The 18,385-nt window shown below is 37.2% G+C and overlaps 1 protein-coding gene and 1 long non-coding RNA gene across 8 annotated transcripts in view; one reads left to right on the plus strand and one right to left on the minus strand.

The window, feature by feature from the left end:
* The window catches only part of Epha5 (EPH receptor A5), a 325,855-nt gene extending 312,552 nt beyond the window's left edge, over positions 1-13,303 (minus strand). For 2 of the 7 annotated variants that reach the window (XM_005068199.4, XM_005068197.4), the window contains exon 1: positions 12,336-13,303. In XM_005068199.4, coding sequence (XP_005068256.1) covers positions 12,336-12,522 — 187 coding nt within the window. In that variant the 5' untranslated portion in view covers positions 12,523-13,303. The remainder of the gene's footprint in view (positions 1-12,335) is intronic. The other 5 variants (XM_005068198.4, XM_005068196.4, XM_013112027.3 and 2 more) reach the window with 4 other exon arrangements.
* A 147-nt stretch (positions 13,304-13,450) lies between these two features.
* LOC121140858 overlaps positions 13,451-18,385 on the plus strand; it is a 113,269-nt gene continuing 108,334 nt past the window's right edge. The window contains exon 1 of the long non-coding RNA XR_005877814.1: positions 13,451-13,520. This is a non-coding gene — a long non-coding RNA (uncharacterized LOC121140858). The remainder of the gene's footprint in view (positions 13,521-18,385) is intronic.

The raw sequence follows: 18,385 nt of genomic DNA on the forward strand, positions 1-18,385 counted from the left end.
GGTTTGTTAATTAAACAAACTACCATAAATGAGCAAAACTAAAGTTGAAAAAAACAATCATTTCCCGTGCAATGCTACTCTATACACATAATAGTTGACACACTTCTTACTGACATTTTCTCTTCAACATTATGAATTCTCATGACACTATGAATCTACTGTGTTTCACGAAATATATTGCAGTGAATGCAATTCAGGAAATACAATAAATGAAAGAGTAATTCCGTCCATCCCCCTCAAATTACAAACAGATATTTTTAATTACTTGTTTCTCTAGATGTAAGACTAAGCCATACTTTGAGTAGAAAAGAACATTTTACTGTGGGTCAATTTGAATAAATGCTGAAAAGTAGTCATAACAAAGTGACAAAAAAAACAGAAGTTGATTCGATCACAAAGTACTAATCATGCAATGAACATAAAATATTTCTGATGTATGATCCTCAGTAGATATATAATCTTCGATGTATGTTTTGTAAATTTAAAGTAAATGATCCTGATGGCATGTAGGTTTATATTAGCTTACTGTGGTTGATGCTGTGGTTGATGATTCACACAGTCTTTCAGTTGGTAACATTTCAATTTACTACAGGCTTTATAAAACCAGTTCTAACTTGTGTTAATTATGGATTTAGGAAAAGAGTTATATTGGCTTCATCAAGGATAGAATACCATGCTGAAAGAAATTGCTGTTAAAAATAGTAGCTTTAAGACACTTAAAGAATTTAATTCACAGTATTCATTAATCAAACATGGATTTATAGAGTACTTCCTCGATGTTCCAGATGGAGAATTAAGTTTTGGATCTGGCTCTCAATGAGCTTCCAGACAGATAATGCTTTCCCCACAGTGATGCATCAAATAAATGCAAGAACCAAGACATTCTCTGTCAGTTTTGTCGGCGTTAAATTGTTTTGGTTGGAAAATTAAATGTTTTCTGTTTTTACTGAAATCCTACTTCAGAGAACCATTTCCCTGATTAGCTTTAATTTTTTGGTATTTTTATTCTGAATAAAGATCAGAAATGCATATACAAATAAAAATACAATTTCACATGACAAGCCACATGAAGAATGAAAGTGGGAACCCAAGCTTGGGGAAATTGGTCTGTACAGACCTAGAATAAAAATCTAGCAATCCATGGGGGGAGGGGTTGCCTGACTTTGTTCAAAGAATTCAGGACACTGAGGACAAGGTGCCTCAAGCTCCTTTCATAGGTCAGTAATAGCGAAGTAACATGAGGTGTGATCCTGAAGCAAATCAGTGCCTACTGTGCAGTCAGAATTAAGGTTGGATTATTAACCTAAAGCTGCTGGAAGACAAACGGAAGATTTTACCCAGGAAGTAAGTAAGTGTTTTTGAGCTACTGGACTACAGCCCAAGGCCTTTTCTTCCAGTATCTCTATTTGTAACAAATAAGACAACACTCACTAACTAATGTCCTGCTAAATGTCAGAATGGCCACCTAAAAATTTTGAAGATATAGTATTTAATGCTGACATATTGTAAGCCATAAAATTTCATAAGCACTTTAAAGATAGGAATTCAGTCTATAGAAGCCTAAAGTTTATTGTAATAACATTACCATTTAACAAGCAAGAAAATAGATGCTGAGAAGCTGTCTAGATTGTCCAAAGTTCACAGCCTCAAAAGATTGGGCCAAGATATATAGTCTGTGTCCTTACTTCTACATGGCACATCTATAAATGTGGCACTAATTTGAGGAAAAAGAAAACGTTAGCTTTGATATAGTCTAGCATTTTAAATTAAATATTTTCGTATCTCAGATCCTTTTGTAATAATAATGAATTCCTCTAATCTACCCTACCTATCTACAAGAGATAGCACTGTTTGGAGAAGAGACTCTTAATGCAATTAATGGCACTAGAATATACATTTAGAATCTAGTCTGGGCTTAGCATGGCAGCAGAATTTTTTATATTATAAAATTCCAGATAGAAATTGATAAGGCAAAGTACGTATTGTTCCGCTAGAAACAAAGATACAGGAAGAGAGCTGAAGGCATACTAGTGGACAGTGGGCAACGAAAAAAGCATTATGTAAGTCTAAAATGATCAAGCACTGATCAAATATTTAAGGAAAACAAGATCATCAGTAACTAGTGAGGATGGAAAAGAAAGCCTCCAGAATTCCACATGTCTTCATCCGAGGCCCTTTGACTGTAGTTATTCTCTGTGGAGGTTTCTGTACCAGATGACAACAGTAAGAATGAGTATGGTTATTGGGTGGCAAAATCTCCCCTTGCATAAACAATCCGTAAGTATAGTGCTGAAGCCAAACTACCTAAGTTGGCATGAAGGTTGTACCATTTTCACATGAATAAACTGAGGTAAGTCATTTAACTATGTATACTAACTAATTTTTCTCTAGACTAAAATGGTGATCATGAGGGTTTTACTGGATAGTTTAGAGGAACACAAGCATATGGAAATCACATCAATGACACATGGCAAATCAACAGTGAAAAATAGCTGTAATTATTGAATAGAGCATAGGCGTTGATGTTTATGCAGTTTTTGATTTCCAAGTATATCTACATGATATATTCTAAACATTCTCATGTTTTGCTATGGTCTCTTGTGTGCAAAAGAGCAGTCTTATGGTAATTAAATTAAAACCTTTCTGGAAATATAAAAACCTACTCATCTTTCCAAGAAATATGTTTAATATGCATGCCATTGAAGAGATAAGTGTTTTGGGAAATGAAAATTGAAAACTGTATTTAAAACTGAAATCAGGGTGTCAGATTCGTAAAATTTTAAAAATCTCCCCTACTATCAATTTTCGAAAATGGGAGGACAGAATTTCATGTCTATATATAATCTTACTATTTATTGTGGTGATATATGGTTTATGACCTAATAAAGCCACCGAGTATCAAATGAAATGCTAGCTACACAAGTTAACTATAGAAGCTGAGCAGTGGTAGGACACACCTGTAATCGCAGAATTCAGGAGATAAAGGTAGATGAATCTCTGTGAGTTCAAGGCCAGCCAGGGCCACAATGGAGCGAATCAGTTTAAAAGAGAAACAGAGCTCATACCATTAATCCCAGTATATCTTTTATATACACCTAGAGAGGTATATAAAAGACAGGTGCCCAGTGTCTCAGGCTGCATTCTGAAATTTATTTCCAAATATGCTGAGGAGAAGTAGCAGTCTAAGGCTTGGTGGAGAGCTTATGGAGACAGTAACAGCCCTTTCAGTCTGAGGTAGAGGTAGTGACTTAGCTGCTTTGTTTTTCTGATCTTGGTCTTGAAACCTGAACCCCAATATCTGACTCTGAACCTTTTATTTTTGTGCTACAATGTATAATTTTATATTTTACACATGTATGCTTTCATGTAAAATCTGTAATAGGCTAGAACACACATAAAGGTTATCCTAATACTGTTACCTCTGATGACAAAATATTCAAAATATGTGCAAATATCTCTTGATACATCCTGTGGTTGATAAAATATGAAAATGTAAAATAAAACACAATAATTATAGTTGATAATACCTGTATTTATATGTTTTCTTTATTTCCTAGTTATTATTAGTAAAGAAAGCCAGCAGAGAACTAATACACATGTAGTTCATTTTTATTTTTACGACTGTGTGGAATATTTTGTCAAGCTTGTTTAGACTGTTTTCCTAGCCCAAGATATGTTTCAGCTTCCAATTCAACAGAGATGATGACCTGCAACTGAGAAATTGCCTCAAATACCCTATATCTCATGTTGTGTGAAAAAGAACTGACATTTGTTGTTTAGCTATGTAACTATAGCAACTTTACTCAGTTACATAGGTACATTCTTATTTCATGTCATAGGAACTCTATGAATAGCTCCTAACACTTCAACTTTTACTGTGTGGATCCTGAAGGGGCTAATTTATTATATCTCATAACACATGCCTGGACTGCAGTGTCATGGTCTCTAAAACTTCTCATTCTTATTTATTCTGGAAGAGGTATCATAGTTGGGAAACTGATTACAATTAAGTCACAGGGTTCAGTGACAATGACTACATCTATGCAAATGAGGCATTATCAAAGGATTGCCAAGATCCACATTTCTGCTAAATGATAATTATTTATCTTATTTATTTTTATGAAAGCTCCCTTAAACAATATTAACATTTATGTTAACTCAATGTAGCAAACAAATAGATGGCCTGCTGAGATCATTTCCTGAGATCTCCCTATACCATCTGACCACTTTTTTTTATGTAGAGCTCTACCAAGTAAGAAGTTGCTTCATTCAATTTTCTCTTCCTATAGTTATGTGTAATGTATGAAGTAACTACCCTATTGTAGACAAATGATCTGAACTACAATAAAGCAAAATGAATTAACAAAGAACATAGTAAGTGAAGGACATTAGCACCAACCAAATTGTTTGATTTCAAAATCCACAGCTGGAATTTCTTTCCTCATCTTCTTGTCATTTCCTAACACCTATATCTCTGCTTCCTTGGTGTCATGGATATCAATCAATACCAAGAACCCACATCTACAGTTGTAAAAGTAGTTACTCAGGTTTGTTTCTGTTGTGTCTTCCCTGTCTCCTCTCAAACATATGGTGGTTTAAAATTAGACATCATTGAAGTTTTTAAAAGGAAGAGTTCTTCATTATTCCCACCTGCAGAAGGGTGGCTGTGGCTCTTCTTAGGAGGAGATCCATCTCTTTACTGTCTTCACTGAAGCCCTTCTATGAAAATATGGTACATTGTTATCAAATGTATGACTGGAAAGCCTTTCCCACCTGTGGAGCCATTACAGAGGGGAAAGACTCTGGAGGAAAGGTAAACAAGGCTCACATAGCAAGCCCCTGCTGGGCTGAACTGGTACCTGCTGGATTTACCTGCTGAGTTTTCTTTCCACAGAAAAGACATCAGCCCTTCCTGACATCATCCTGCCAAGGCAGAGAAATTGAGTTATCTTATAAGAAAGTCAAAGCTGATAGAGATGTCTTAAATAGTTCTCTTTCTAGTATAAAGTAAGTAAACAGCAGATGATTGCGTTTAGTACAATCTATTATTTAGCTGGAGAATTCTTCTACATTTTAATTAAGAGAAATGTCTTCATAATATCCATTTTGAAACTGTGACATCTTTTGGGGGAAACTGAGCACAATGAGCATGGATTCTCACCCTCTTAATTGGTGCTGCCTTCCTTGATGAGAAAAGGGATAAGGCAATGAGAATTGACAGATGAAAACAAGAGTATGAAAATACTATGAGGAAAAAAAGACAGCACTCATCTTTGAGTAGAACAGACTGTATTTTCTCCAAACCATCCAATACTTAGCCTGAAACATGTTTCCAAGTAGGAACATTTTCTCACAAAGCATATGCAAAATATTTCAACCTTCAGATTTTGGCTTTTTGGGGATTTTTTTTTCCAGAATCATTTACAGAGAACTATGGACCCTTAAAAGAAAAAAAAAAAGGAAGACAAACTTAACCAATGGAGAAGATGGCCTGGGCAACATTCCAGACAATGAAATCCCAGGCAATATTCCAGACAGTGAAATCTCACTTACTTAATCTGTGGTGTATCTTATGCCACAAGTGTTTGGCATGACAGCTAAACAATTGATCTCATAGAGAAATATAAGAACTATAAAACTCTAAGTATATGAAGTGATGGAAACTAAAGGGCTCCTTTATTACAGCACACTGTTGTGTCTTCAGAGCCATGGAGAATCAAATATAATATTAAAATATGTGTGCAAGTATGAATGGCATATTCTTTTAAAAGATTTAAAAGGAGGTAATGCTTTTAATATTGAGTTTTTATTATACCATATTTAAATTGTCCCCACTCTTCCTTTCAGCCTTGCTACAACCTTTCCATGAATACTTGGCACATTCACTCACATCCTAGCAAAGTTATTATTCAATCTCAAATAAATGCATAAAGATTAAAACCATGAATAGTCACTGAGAGCTAGAGAAGGAAGAAGACATGACCTAGATATGACCCCGTTCAACAAAGGATTGTATGTTCTCCCATTGTATAAGAAATAATTCAAATGATATTAATAAAGTAGCTCATAAGGTGATAAGAGACTAAAGACTGTGCACCCTATAGGAAAAGAAGAGCTACAGTGAAGTTTAATTATGCACAGATCTTGCTAGGTTTTATTTAATGGAACACAACTAATTGGTACTCTAAAGGCAAAACCCACACACACAGGTTTTTAGAAGGTGTTCAGGCAATGTGTTAAGCATGATTCTTTATGGTTTCTGAAAATCAGTAGAGATAAAAAACCATTACAAAAGTCAAAACTAATATAATGTGAGTTAATAAATCTCACCATCCAAAATCATAAAAATTTTTACCAACTTATAGTATAGGTCCTACTACATTAAATATTTATGAATATTAAACTCTGGGATTCTCGTGAGGGATGCCAGATGAAAATTTTGATCTTTATGAATAGTAAAAGAAATCCTATATCAACTAGTAGACATTCAAATAAGTACAACTCAATTTGTTACATATATTAAATCTCTTTTATTTTTATTTTTTTCACTTGCTTTCACACCTTGCAGTAGCAGTTAATATTAGGTAATGCTATTTTAGATCACTGTGAAATAAGATAAATAGAAATTTAAAACTGTTTGCCACAAAATGAATAAATAATCCATTTAAAATACTCAATTTTATATGTCCTATTATTTAATACTAATTTTAATGTCCATGTCTTTGCTCGATGTAATAAGAAAAAATGTGTTTGAATAAATCTCTTGTATAGATGAAACTTTTGACATTAAAAAAATCATAAAAACTCATGCTTGAGATTCAAAACATGAGAGAGGTATAGAAAGAGTTATTTTTTTAATTTTGAAGAATACCATTTACATGCCATTTACAATCTGATTTAGTTTATTTATTTCATAGCACCATCTATGGCATCAGTGATCTTACTGTTATTGTCTAAAGTATTCATGAGTGAATTATCAAATGTGAAGTGAGAGAATATACACTTAGAAGTCTTATACTGCCATCAATTTTGTCCTGTCCAAAACTTTAAAATCAGCTAATTTTCTTGTTTTAATAGTCTTATAAAATAAATATTAAAGTTACCAACATATAAAACAAGGAACATTTTCTTATGAGTCTGTGCTGTGCTTTGAAATAATTGGCATTTAAAAAACTAAAAATTGATCTTTTATATTATGTATAAAACATTTTCAATGAAAACAATGATTCAGAAAAGATTACCATAGTGAATTTCTGATTTCTAAAACTACCAAAATAATGTGGTTTATATATTTGTAATAGTATTTACAAATAGTTTCTCTCAGTAGTAAAACTATATGATGCTTTAAATTTTGTTATCGAATTCATCAGAAAATGTCCTTTTACTTGTCTTTTCCAGGTGTATTGTGTCTCACTGAATAAATACACTTTCTTATTATTTTAAGTGTAAACATTATCTAAAAATAATGAACCATTTCATTCTGCATTTACAAAAACTTCAGGCCTCTTTTGAAGCCTACCTTTATATAAACTATGGATGCACATGTGTGTTACACTTCATTTTGAAGCACAAATAATTTACAAAATGTTTTACTATCAATCAACTTCTGAATTACTTGTGTGCAAGGATATTAACTCTCATAAACAACTTACTACATATTTATCTAGTCAAGCATGTTAGTATGGGCCTCTCTACCCCTATTGAAGTGTACCCACTGCACATATAGAACAAGTAAAATCTCTGGATTTCCCAGTTCTCAATTTCTATATTCAGCTTCCATGATTACTTGTGATCAAACTAGAAGCAAAGCATTTTAGTGGTTCATAAGAAAATTTTATATTCCTACTTCAAATAATTCGGGATACTTTATGAAAATTCTTGTAAAAGTAGTATAAGATTTCAAAGTATCATAATAATATTCAGACAGCTAAATACATCAAACCAAAACTCATCCCATTTACTAATAATGTATATCTGCCAATTTAAATTAAAAATATGGCTTTTAAAATAAGTTAGTAATATTTTTTAAGAATTAATGGTGACCCATAAAATAAAACTTGCTACTGTCAGTAAATACAATAATGTACCTTCATGCTCTATAGTTACAGGAAAATGTGGAATGGTTTTCTCAAATGAAAGAGAAATTGGTTACCTATCTCATCCAATGTCTTAAGAAGCACACCAAACAAAAGATAATCAAATTATGAAGTCAAACAACCAACATAATAGCTAGAAATAACAGGACCCTGACATTTTCCTATCACTAGCAGTACTGACACAAATGCTTTGGAAATGTTTGTCTACAAATAGCTACATCATTTGGGGTTGATATTTTCTGTATGGTTGCCATATATTCTGAACGTTCACAATTCTTAAAGTATTGTGAGCATATACATACCTATATATGTGCATATATATGGTAAATATTGGAATAGAAATGTATCAAAATGTGAGCACTTGAGTTTAGCGATAAGAGTTCATGCATCACCTTTGCAATGGTTTGGTTTACACCCAATCAGAAAAGTCAACCAATCAACCAGACAAATAAGCAGAACAGTAAGCCTTTTTTTTGTTATCATTGCTAAAAATATTGTATGTAGGTTGAAACTATATTGCAAGCCTGGGAATTGTTATCCTTTTTTCCCCTGTTTTACATAGGAAATGAAATCATCTTACCTGTCACCCTGATACCAAGAATGAGCTTAAAATGTCAAGATTCCCACCCCCAATCTTCATGGTTTATTAAGCCAAAAGCTAAAACTCTCCATGGTCCCTTCTGGTTCCAACAATATCTGATTCTAAGGGATGTAATGGCTCTCTTTTCTTGTTCAGTAGTGTCCTGGTGAGGGAACAATTTTACTGTCCTTTTCTGTGGGGTCCTGCCGGTTAATCTAAAAGGAAATGAATTACAGCAGGAAGACAGGGCTACAAAATGAAGCCATTTAGTTTTACAAGTCTATTGTGTCCTTACATATGTTTTATGGGCCTGGTCCTATTATAAACCAAGAAAAAAAAGCCCTAAACAAACTTTACTTTCAGACTCTTTCCAGTGAAAATATTTACTATTTTATGATTGTTTTTCAAGTCATTTTAGCCAATCGCACCACCACCACCACCCCCTGCCCTTCTATGCTTCTTTTCCAAGAACCTTCTATCCTACTTTCTCAAACACACAAAACCTTCAGAGACAAGAAACTGGACTTTTCAAATACAAACTGCTGACAACTGTCAGCACTTTACTGAGGCATTACTGACTGTAGCTTCAATGAATTAAGACTGATTCACTGTGGGTGAATCATTTTCAATGCAGAGCTGTTCAGCAGTAATTGGCCAAGAATCCCTGCTGAGAAAAGCACTTGTCAAATAATGCTTGTTTACAAATATATCTCCAGATAGCAAAAAGTGGCAGTTACTGAATAAGTTCAGGGCCATCTCCAAAAATTCAGAATTGCTGGCACAGACCTTTTACTTATTAAATTTCTTAAAATCATTCACTTGTTGATGCAACGCCAATGCTATCCTCCTTAATCAGTCTGAAAATAGTCTGCTAAAATATTTGAAATTATATTTCTTAGTAAAGGTTTGTCCATATTAATGCTGATTGTTTTTTCCAAGTGTGGTTTATGCACATACATTACAAGTGAATGAATATTGATTGTACAATTTGTTTAGAATGCAATGTGTATAAAAGATGAAAATAAAAATTAATTGGAATAACAAGTAAAACTGATAGTTCACATTTATTTCTTCTTGTCTGACATTTCATGTCATAATCATAGTATGTATATTCTATATGTGTATACCATATATATATATATACACACACATATATGATTGAAGAATCACTAAGCGTTTCTGTTATTTGCAGACAGTAAATTTTATGAATCAATTTATTAATAAATTTGGCATGTCAATCAAGTATTTCTGCACTAGAACTTCCAAAGTTCTTCCATAAAAAATAATAACAACTTAAAGAAATATTTCATTTTCTCCATTAAATAAATAATGAAGGATGATGCTATGAACACATGCCACGGCTCCCTGTATAGGAGCAGTGGTATAATAAATGGAAAGCAGAAAAGAATCTAGATTTCGCAAAACAGGAGAATCTGGGGGTGGTATTAATGATGGTGTCCTGTTGGGAAGTGAAGGAATGAACCGGACAACCTCAAATAGTACTTAAATCAAATTTTTAATTTTACTTGACAAAATGTTCCCCAAATAGCAGGCACCACAGGTAGAGTACAGCTTGCTTTTGTTAGACACTCCAACCCTCATGTGCATGTAACCAAGTCAGCTTTACATTACTGTGGGCTTTACTCCTTGGTAAAGGCTGTGCAACCTGTGGGTGTTAAAGCTTCTGCTTGCCAGGCTCCGTCACACAAGATGCAAGTTTTGCTTATGGAACCTTTAGAGACTTGTCCTGTTTCTCCACTGTCTTCCCCGTGTTTTCATTTCATTAGTCTTGGCCCGTGTTCACACTGGGCATCGCACTCTTTGATAATTTAATTCTTCAGTTCTCTTAGAGAGCCTTCCTCGAGTTCACTTCCCTTCCCCATCACACACATAGCAAGGGTGCTGTAGATAGGTGGTTGGAATTACATGTAGTGGAAAGGATGGTTGATAGGACCCTTGAATCATTTTGCAGTTCAGTCAGAATGGCTATTTGGCTGGAATAAAACCGTTAAAAGCCCCTCCTTCCTCCTTCTTCTCCTCCCTCCTCCTTCCTTCCCCTAAGACCCTTCCCCTGCATTAGCCTTCTTACAGCCTTTGAACTTCTAATCTAATGGTCTTAGCATAATAGGTTAACGAAAGATCCAAGTCTAAAACAAACAAACAAACAAACAAAAATACATCACTTAAAAAAACTTTAGAGAGGAAAAAAATCAACTTGTTTGGCTTGAAGCATGGATTATTACCGACAGATATCGACAGATACACATAGTCCTCTGAACAGATGTTTAATAATAAACATAGTGAGAGAGTCAGTGGGGTGGGGTGTGAGTCTCCATCTGCCCTGCTTCGCAGGGTTCCTTGGGAACTGGCAGCGCTGAGGTTACCAGCTCAGTGTCTTCTATAGCAGACTGAATCCATGCTAGTCACGAGGTCATACACCACTCTGCTGCTGCTGCTACTTCATCTTTTCTGGTCCAGCATATCCTGTCCCCCCCTCCATGTGCAAGGGTTTATTTAAGGTTTTACAACTGAGGACTCTCATCCATAGCCCAAGCTAGATGCCCCACGTTTCTAGACAAGAGGACAGGATTTTGATGTTTCCATGGTGAAGAGGACCTCTCCTGGTGACAAGAAACTGGTCTGAGACACCCAGTGCCTTTCCCTATGTCTCACCCCCCCCCGCCCCCTCCATGTGGAGCCTTGAGCCCTTAAGCTGAGCCCAGAGCAAGCTGTGAAGTGTGAAAGAGGAGCTGGTCTGGAGTGGCTGAGAGGACCACAGGCAAGGACATATAATGGAACAAGACTGGTTTCTCCCGTAGCTGAGACCAGCAGGTGTTCCTACCTCCAGATTTACTCTCCCCGAGGAAAGCAAACAGTCCTGAGCAAAGGACTGGGGACAGGAGGATTAGATGCTCCAGGACCTGGTGCCTCTGAATAGGACAGGTCTTCTCTCATAAGATAAACCTTGGTGGGTTCCGTGAACAACTTCCTAGCATCTACATTGCCTTCTCTAACACCAGCCTACCCTCCCTCTACCTTTGCTTTGGAGTGTTAGGGAGACCCCAAACAGAAGGGCACCCGTCAGTTTCTGCCCCTCACGATCCCTTCCTTCAAAAATTAAAGCTCTTGTTACCCAGCCTGGAATAGCAGCTGGTGGCTAGTGGTGCCCTAAATAACAGCTCCAGGGCAGGCACTTTCCCCAAAATATAAGCACCAGCCACCCTGACACCATCTCCAAACACCAGCATTAAATAAACGGTTTCTGAAAACCGCACGGATCCTAAGAGCCTTGTCGTCACCTTTCTCCATAAGCCTGATGTGTCACTTCTCCAGGTTCGCAGGACCCAACCGCACCCAACCTCCCAGCTCAGGTCTCAGACCTCTTTCCGTCAGGCTTCCAACTCCCCAGCCCCCAACCAGACTCAGTCCACAGGCAGGTTCCTCGCCTGGTAAGCACTCTGCAGATATGTCAAACAATGCAACCGAAGATACCAGAGAGATCAGGAAATACCATCAAAAGCGAACAAACATTAATTGGAGGCAAAGAGAGAGATTTGGTCTAGGTAGCGGCTCCTGGAGCGCTGAGAGAGGCTGACAGAAGCTCCACCTCACCCGACCATCCTAGGGCGCCGCCGCTGTCCCCACCTCCATTACCCTACCTTCGTTGCTGGGGCTGGCCAGAAGGGTCCGGAGCGCCGCACACAAGAGAAGGCACGTCCAGAGGGGGCCCTTAAGAGGGGCAGAATAACAGCCTGCCAGAGAGGCAGGGATGCAGGGGGCTTCGTCCTTGCCACCTCTGCCCTGGGTCCGTCGGCGTCCCGCACCGCGGGGCCCGGAGCCCCGCATTTTCCACTACCCTCTTTCCTCCTCTGTGTCCCGCGTGGCTCGGTCTAAGGTTCAGGTTTGGTGGGAGAAGCGAGGGAGACGCGGGACTCCTCCTCCTGGTGGGGTCTTGTGTCTTCTGGCACTCGATCCCTCCAAATGCAGGAATCTAGGATCTGGCTCCGCGGAGACCACTGAAGTTTGCTTCTAGCTGGATCTCCCTCTTTTTAGTTGGATGAGATGAATTAGGAGTTCTGCTGACTAGTCCAGTCCTGGGTGGTCTGAGTCAAGGGTCTGCAGAGGGTCCCGAGTACCGCTCCTTTGCCTCTTAAGACTTTTCTTTTTTTCTTGTTCTTTCTCTTAAAATTGTGATTTTTTTTTCTTTTAAAGTGCCACTCGGGTTGGGATGGCGGTGAAGGTTCCCTTTCAGTCCTCAGGGCTGAAACGGATGAGATTGAGGAAGACAGATCATCTTAAATCAAGATGAGGTTTTCCATAAAAAGGAGGGAAAAGACGCAGGCAGGGGTGACTGTGGATAAACGGGAGAATAGTAGAGCGAACGTGGTGTGGCAAACAGCGAGAAGAGTGGAGCAAAGGCAGCGATCTAGAGAACTGGAGAGGCCGGCAGAGGGAAGTCAAATCGTTGCGGGCTGAGCGCTGCCGTGGGCGGTGCGGCGGGCGGAGCGGGCTAGAGCGCGAGCCCGGAGCTGAGCGGAGCCCCGCGGCTGAAGCCGCTGCGGTTCCCGCTGCTCAGCGCGGAGGCGGAGTGCGCGGCGGCCGGGGCGAGCTGGCAGGCGACTGCACCCGCGCGGCGCGCTCCTGCTGTGTCTGGAGCTCCAGCGTCTTCCCGAGCCGCCCGACTCTGCGCCTCCCACCTCCTTCTCCCCCCCCCCCCACTTTCCCGCCCTACGCTCCCCCGCCCTCTGCTGCTCCAGGCCTCGCCGGTGACAAGCTACTGTAAGTGTGACTCGTTTAAACGACGTCGCACACCCACACAGGGAAGTAATCTGCAGGCTGCCGTGGTGAGTGTTGCCTAGCGGTCTCCGAGAAAGGCGCGTCTTCCTCCCAGGATAATTAGGGCAAAGAATCCTCCCGACGTTGCCTGCGGGGACCAGAGGTCCCTGAAGGAGGAAGGGAAGCCAGCCCTACTTCATCCTTCAGCAGGAGGAGCAGCGGGTCCCTGGGTCTGGCAAAGCGCCTGCTGCCCTTTGCTGGTTGTGGCACCAACAACCTTGTCACGTAACAACGCATTCGCAGGCTCTGCTGCTCCGTGGCTAGTTTCTTAAACACCCATGTCCCCCACTGCGTTTGACCCTCTCTGTTCTTCTGGAATGAGATGATTACTCAACATGTTCTTGAGAAGTAAACTGTGCACTGTCTAAACTCAGCGATAATGGGTCGGTGTGCGATTTCACAGAATCAAAGAATTTGACTGTTGGCATTTGTACTATGCTAGGTAAACACATGAGGTTTTAATTCGTTTATTTCAATGATAGAATGTTTTGTGATAGAATACTTTAGTAGTGAAATTACGTAATGGGAAAACGTGAAATTAACACGGGTATAATAATGCCAGAGTTTTAATTTTTTAAATTATTTTAATTGCTCGTGGTCCATTACACTGAAAGACTAACAAATAACTAGGGGAAAGGGCAGCTTAAGAGCATCTTTTTTTTTTTTCTGTGCTCTCTCTCTTGTTGTGTCTTCCTGCTTTAATAACCTCCTTCAATTTACTTATTCATTGTTTCAAAGAGATACACCAGAAGGGCAGCTTTAGTACGCTAGCGTTTGGTAGCAGAATGTAAGGAGTCTCCCAAAATGTGTGATTTTAAAAGGAAGGTACCTTATTCAATTCAAGACTGGGTTCGTGTTCACACCTACTCAGGGTGACTGAACACTGTCTGACACACCTAGACTCTTGATGTTTTCACAATACATTGGTCACAGTTACTAGCTGATGACCTTTGGGTTTTGTTTAGATGATTGCGACTAAGGTGAAAGAACAGAGCAGCAGTGCTACATTATTTTCCAGAGGTGGAAGTTCACCTTTGATTTTTTTTTTTCTGGATGTTTTGGCACTAGGAAGCCGAGAACAGCTTCACTCTGTTTTAATGTGTTTCAAATGCATGAAGCAAATATAGAGGAATGTCAGTGAATCGGTCTTCCAGTTGGGCAAAATTTCTCACTGTGAGATGGAAAGCTAAAATTTATGTCTATTTGACGATCATTCAAAATGCAAGTCTTTCCCCGGCCTCTCTTCATACCTGAGTTACTTGAGAATTCCTGTAAGGAATAGCAGCGAGAAATCTAAAGCTTTCAGGCCAAGCTGAAGCTAGTATAAGATGCTGACAGTTTAGTGACCGCTGAGCGTGGACTTCACTTTCTTAGGTCTCAGTGTTCTCATTAATGACATCAGGGAATTATTTAGAGGGTCTCCAAGCCTCCCACTTCCTCCTTATCCTGTGTGTATGTGTGTGTGTGTGTGTGTGTGTGTGTGTGTGTGTGTGCGTGCACGTGTGTGTGCTATCAGCCTAGAAGTATAAATAATGTGTAATTATTTAATGTCAATTATTTAGAAATCAAATTTATTTGACCTAAAGTTTCTATTTTTGTAGTAGCAAAGGCTTAGAAAAAACTTTCTGTGAATGGTTTTATGAAATTTTAAAATCAATGTTTGCTTTTGCTGAAATGTCTTATGCTTCTCTGACTGTGGTGCTTGTTATTCCTTTCTCTAGAAGATTCCTTCACTCAGAGGTTAAATGTCCTCACTAATACTATGTACTGCTTAGTACTGAAGGAAAGCCAGATCGTCAGGACTGAGGTTTTCTTGACAAGTCATTGAGTTGGAAGGATCCACACAGCTTGTAATTTCTATCAATCAACACAATATCAATATTGTCTGAATGCAAAGCTCAAAGAAATTGTCTAACACCCGCCACCCCACAAAACACACAGATAGACAGAGTCTTAAACCAAATGCATTCAAGATTTTCTTGAGCATTGGTCATATGAACATAAAAGCATGATCTTCTACTTAGCATGGATAATTTAAGAGATTCAGAAAGTATAATGTAAAATACTGTCTATTGTCCCAGTATTTGTTTAATTGTATTTATCACATATATTTGAAAGAAATAACAGCTGTAAAAAGGAAGTACCAAAGACAATGAAAAAAATTTAGTTTTACACGAAGATTGTTAATGCGAGAATACCATGTTGGTGGTTCAGCTTTGTCCTCGATTTCAAAGAGCTTGTACTTGGCCATATGTGATTTTCTTGGCATATAATTAATCTTTGCACACTTACCCAAAACCAAGGCATTGAATAAAAACTAGCCTTGTTCTTTTCTCTTTTTTTCCTTCATTCCTTCAACCTTGCACAATCAAATGTTAGGGCACTATATTGGTTTGGATGTTCTATCATCACTATTTGTCATAGAAATTATGTTTCAGAATGATAAAATTTCTGATTTCTTCTTAGATATTTGGTTGTATAGCTTTACCACTAAGTTGGATTGTTTTATTTATTTATTTGTTTATTTACTTATTTCTTTTTGTTCTTAGGAAAGAAAGTATGTAGAGCAAAGTTGAAAGGAAACCTTGAGAGTTGAGGGCACTTGTGTTTTCAATGTTGTGGATATATTAAATGAGTTTGTAAGCCTGCATATATATTTTCAACATTCAAAACAGAATCAAAGCACTCTTGACAAAAACACTGTATTATTTACTTAAAACTTAGTCTCGGTAAAGCACTAGTTGATGATTTCACATAAATGACTTCATCCCTAATATTGGTAGGTGTAATTATTTGCCCTATATTAATGGGAAAATGATGGAACAAGGTTAGGTGACCTATGTAGTACCCAATAAATTTATTTAAACATAATGATTAATTATTAACATAAAGGTGATCTCAAAATTCCACATTAGTGGGAATGATCTAATAAAAATATTATGCTTTTAAGACTGATTTAAAACAAAATAAAAAACAAAATCAAATAACATAGTACATGGAGGGTAAATTAACAGGAAAATAAACAAACAAGATATATCAATCACAAACATGCCACTTGACATTGAGTGTGTGTGTGGTGTGTGTAAATACAGTGGAGATAATGGACCACCAGGATTAAGGAATGTGGACAGCTGATATTAGCACACATAAATGACATAAAACTCATGTATACACCATTGTAGGAAACAACAGTCTCTACAACCCTTTGATTTAAACTACTTGTTTCATCATCTTTTCGGGGGGAATTTAGTCAAGTAAGATGGAGACAATAATCATAAGATGGTTTAAAGAAACCATACGTTGCCACAGCAAACTTATCTTCTAGAATTTCTAATTTTTTGTATGATGATATTGATTATTTTGATCTGAAAGATAAATATTGACAATATATCTAAAAAATCGGGTCTTCAATGTTCAGAGATACAACAATAGTATGCTTTTTAATATCCTGATTTTTTTATTTAAGGAATGTAAAATGATTTATTCAGTATTAGTTTATCATTATAACATTTTTCCTAAACATCTAGATTTTATTCTCTTTGATAATAATCCACATTTCTAAAATTTAATCGTTCTGTGGGCATCCATATAGCATATATGTACACAGACACCACACATGCATACATACATACATACATACATAAAAATTAAAAAGAAATGGGTAAAATGAGCAAAGGTTTAGAAATATAATTTCTTTCTTTAGCAAAATTAATGTTTCTAACATTCCATTAGAAAATTAACTTGCTAAGCATGTATGTCATAGTCACTGGAAATCTTTCCCTTTTCTTTGACTTTTTAAGAGCAGAGTCCACACTGTTGTTAAATGAATTCTGTAGTGTAGAAGGAAACAATTTCAAATATATCACAGAAAACCAAGAGTCAGAGAGACTCATGCTGGTTTATTCTTTAATCATCCTCGCACCAACGTTCAAACTTTGAGGAAATTGCAGCATAGTGCAAGGACAAGGCCGCTGGAGTTTATGAGGAGCCAAACTGAATTACTAGGTTGTTCTTTGGTGGCTGCATTTGCCTCCAGCGTCTTGGACAACTGGTGTTGTGTAAAGAAGTAGACAGTAAAATAATAAGGACTCTTGAGGCTCAAGAAGTAGAAAAGCATCCTCAAAATGATGCTATTGTGAGAGGTAAAATTCCATTAAATTCTGAGAAATATCCTGGATTATACATGTATTTAATATGTGAAAAACAAGCTAAGATAAGCTGCATAATCTCAGGACAGAGTGTTAAGTTCAGTACTATGCTGACTTAAAAACATAACTAGTTGAATCACAAAATATCATATTTTATAACATTAGTAGTAGTTTGCTAGGAGCAAAAACTAGATTTTCTCAGTGGCAAAAGGAAAAATAGAGACTTATATGACCATGTTTACCACCATTGTTGACAGCCTGTGGAACAGGATTCTAGTTCAAATTCAGCAATGGCAGACTCACATACTTGTTTGTGGCATGTTAATTAGGAACCTCTTTGGTAACATGTTTTAATAATTTTATAATGTGTTTGTAATGTGGCTAATTAATTGAGTCCAGGAACCTTTAAATTTTTCAGCAAATTAGTTAAACTGGACAAAATATTAAAGATAGGTGATATTGATGAATATCAATAAGAGATGCTATGATGTACAATGAGAAGTTGTGAATGTAAAGAAATACAAGGCAATTACCCCAGAGCTATTTAAATGCCCTGAAGTAATTTGTCTATATAAAAACATAGCTACAAAATGTCAAATTACAAATGTATAATAAAAGGTAGTCTATGCTATAAATGAATGAAATAAATTTATGCTGTGCTCACATATATATGTGAACAGAGAAGTGATTTAAATTTCTCCATTCTATATTCTATGTTATGTATT

The sequence above is a fragment of the Mesocricetus auratus genome, unplaced genomic scaffold (assembly GCF_017639785.1).
Source record: "Mesocricetus auratus isolate SY011 unplaced genomic scaffold, BCM_Maur_2.0 Super-Scaffold_100006, whole genome shotgun sequence".
Classification (NCBI taxonomy): Eukaryota; Metazoa; Chordata; class Mammalia; order Rodentia; family Cricetidae; genus Mesocricetus; species Mesocricetus auratus.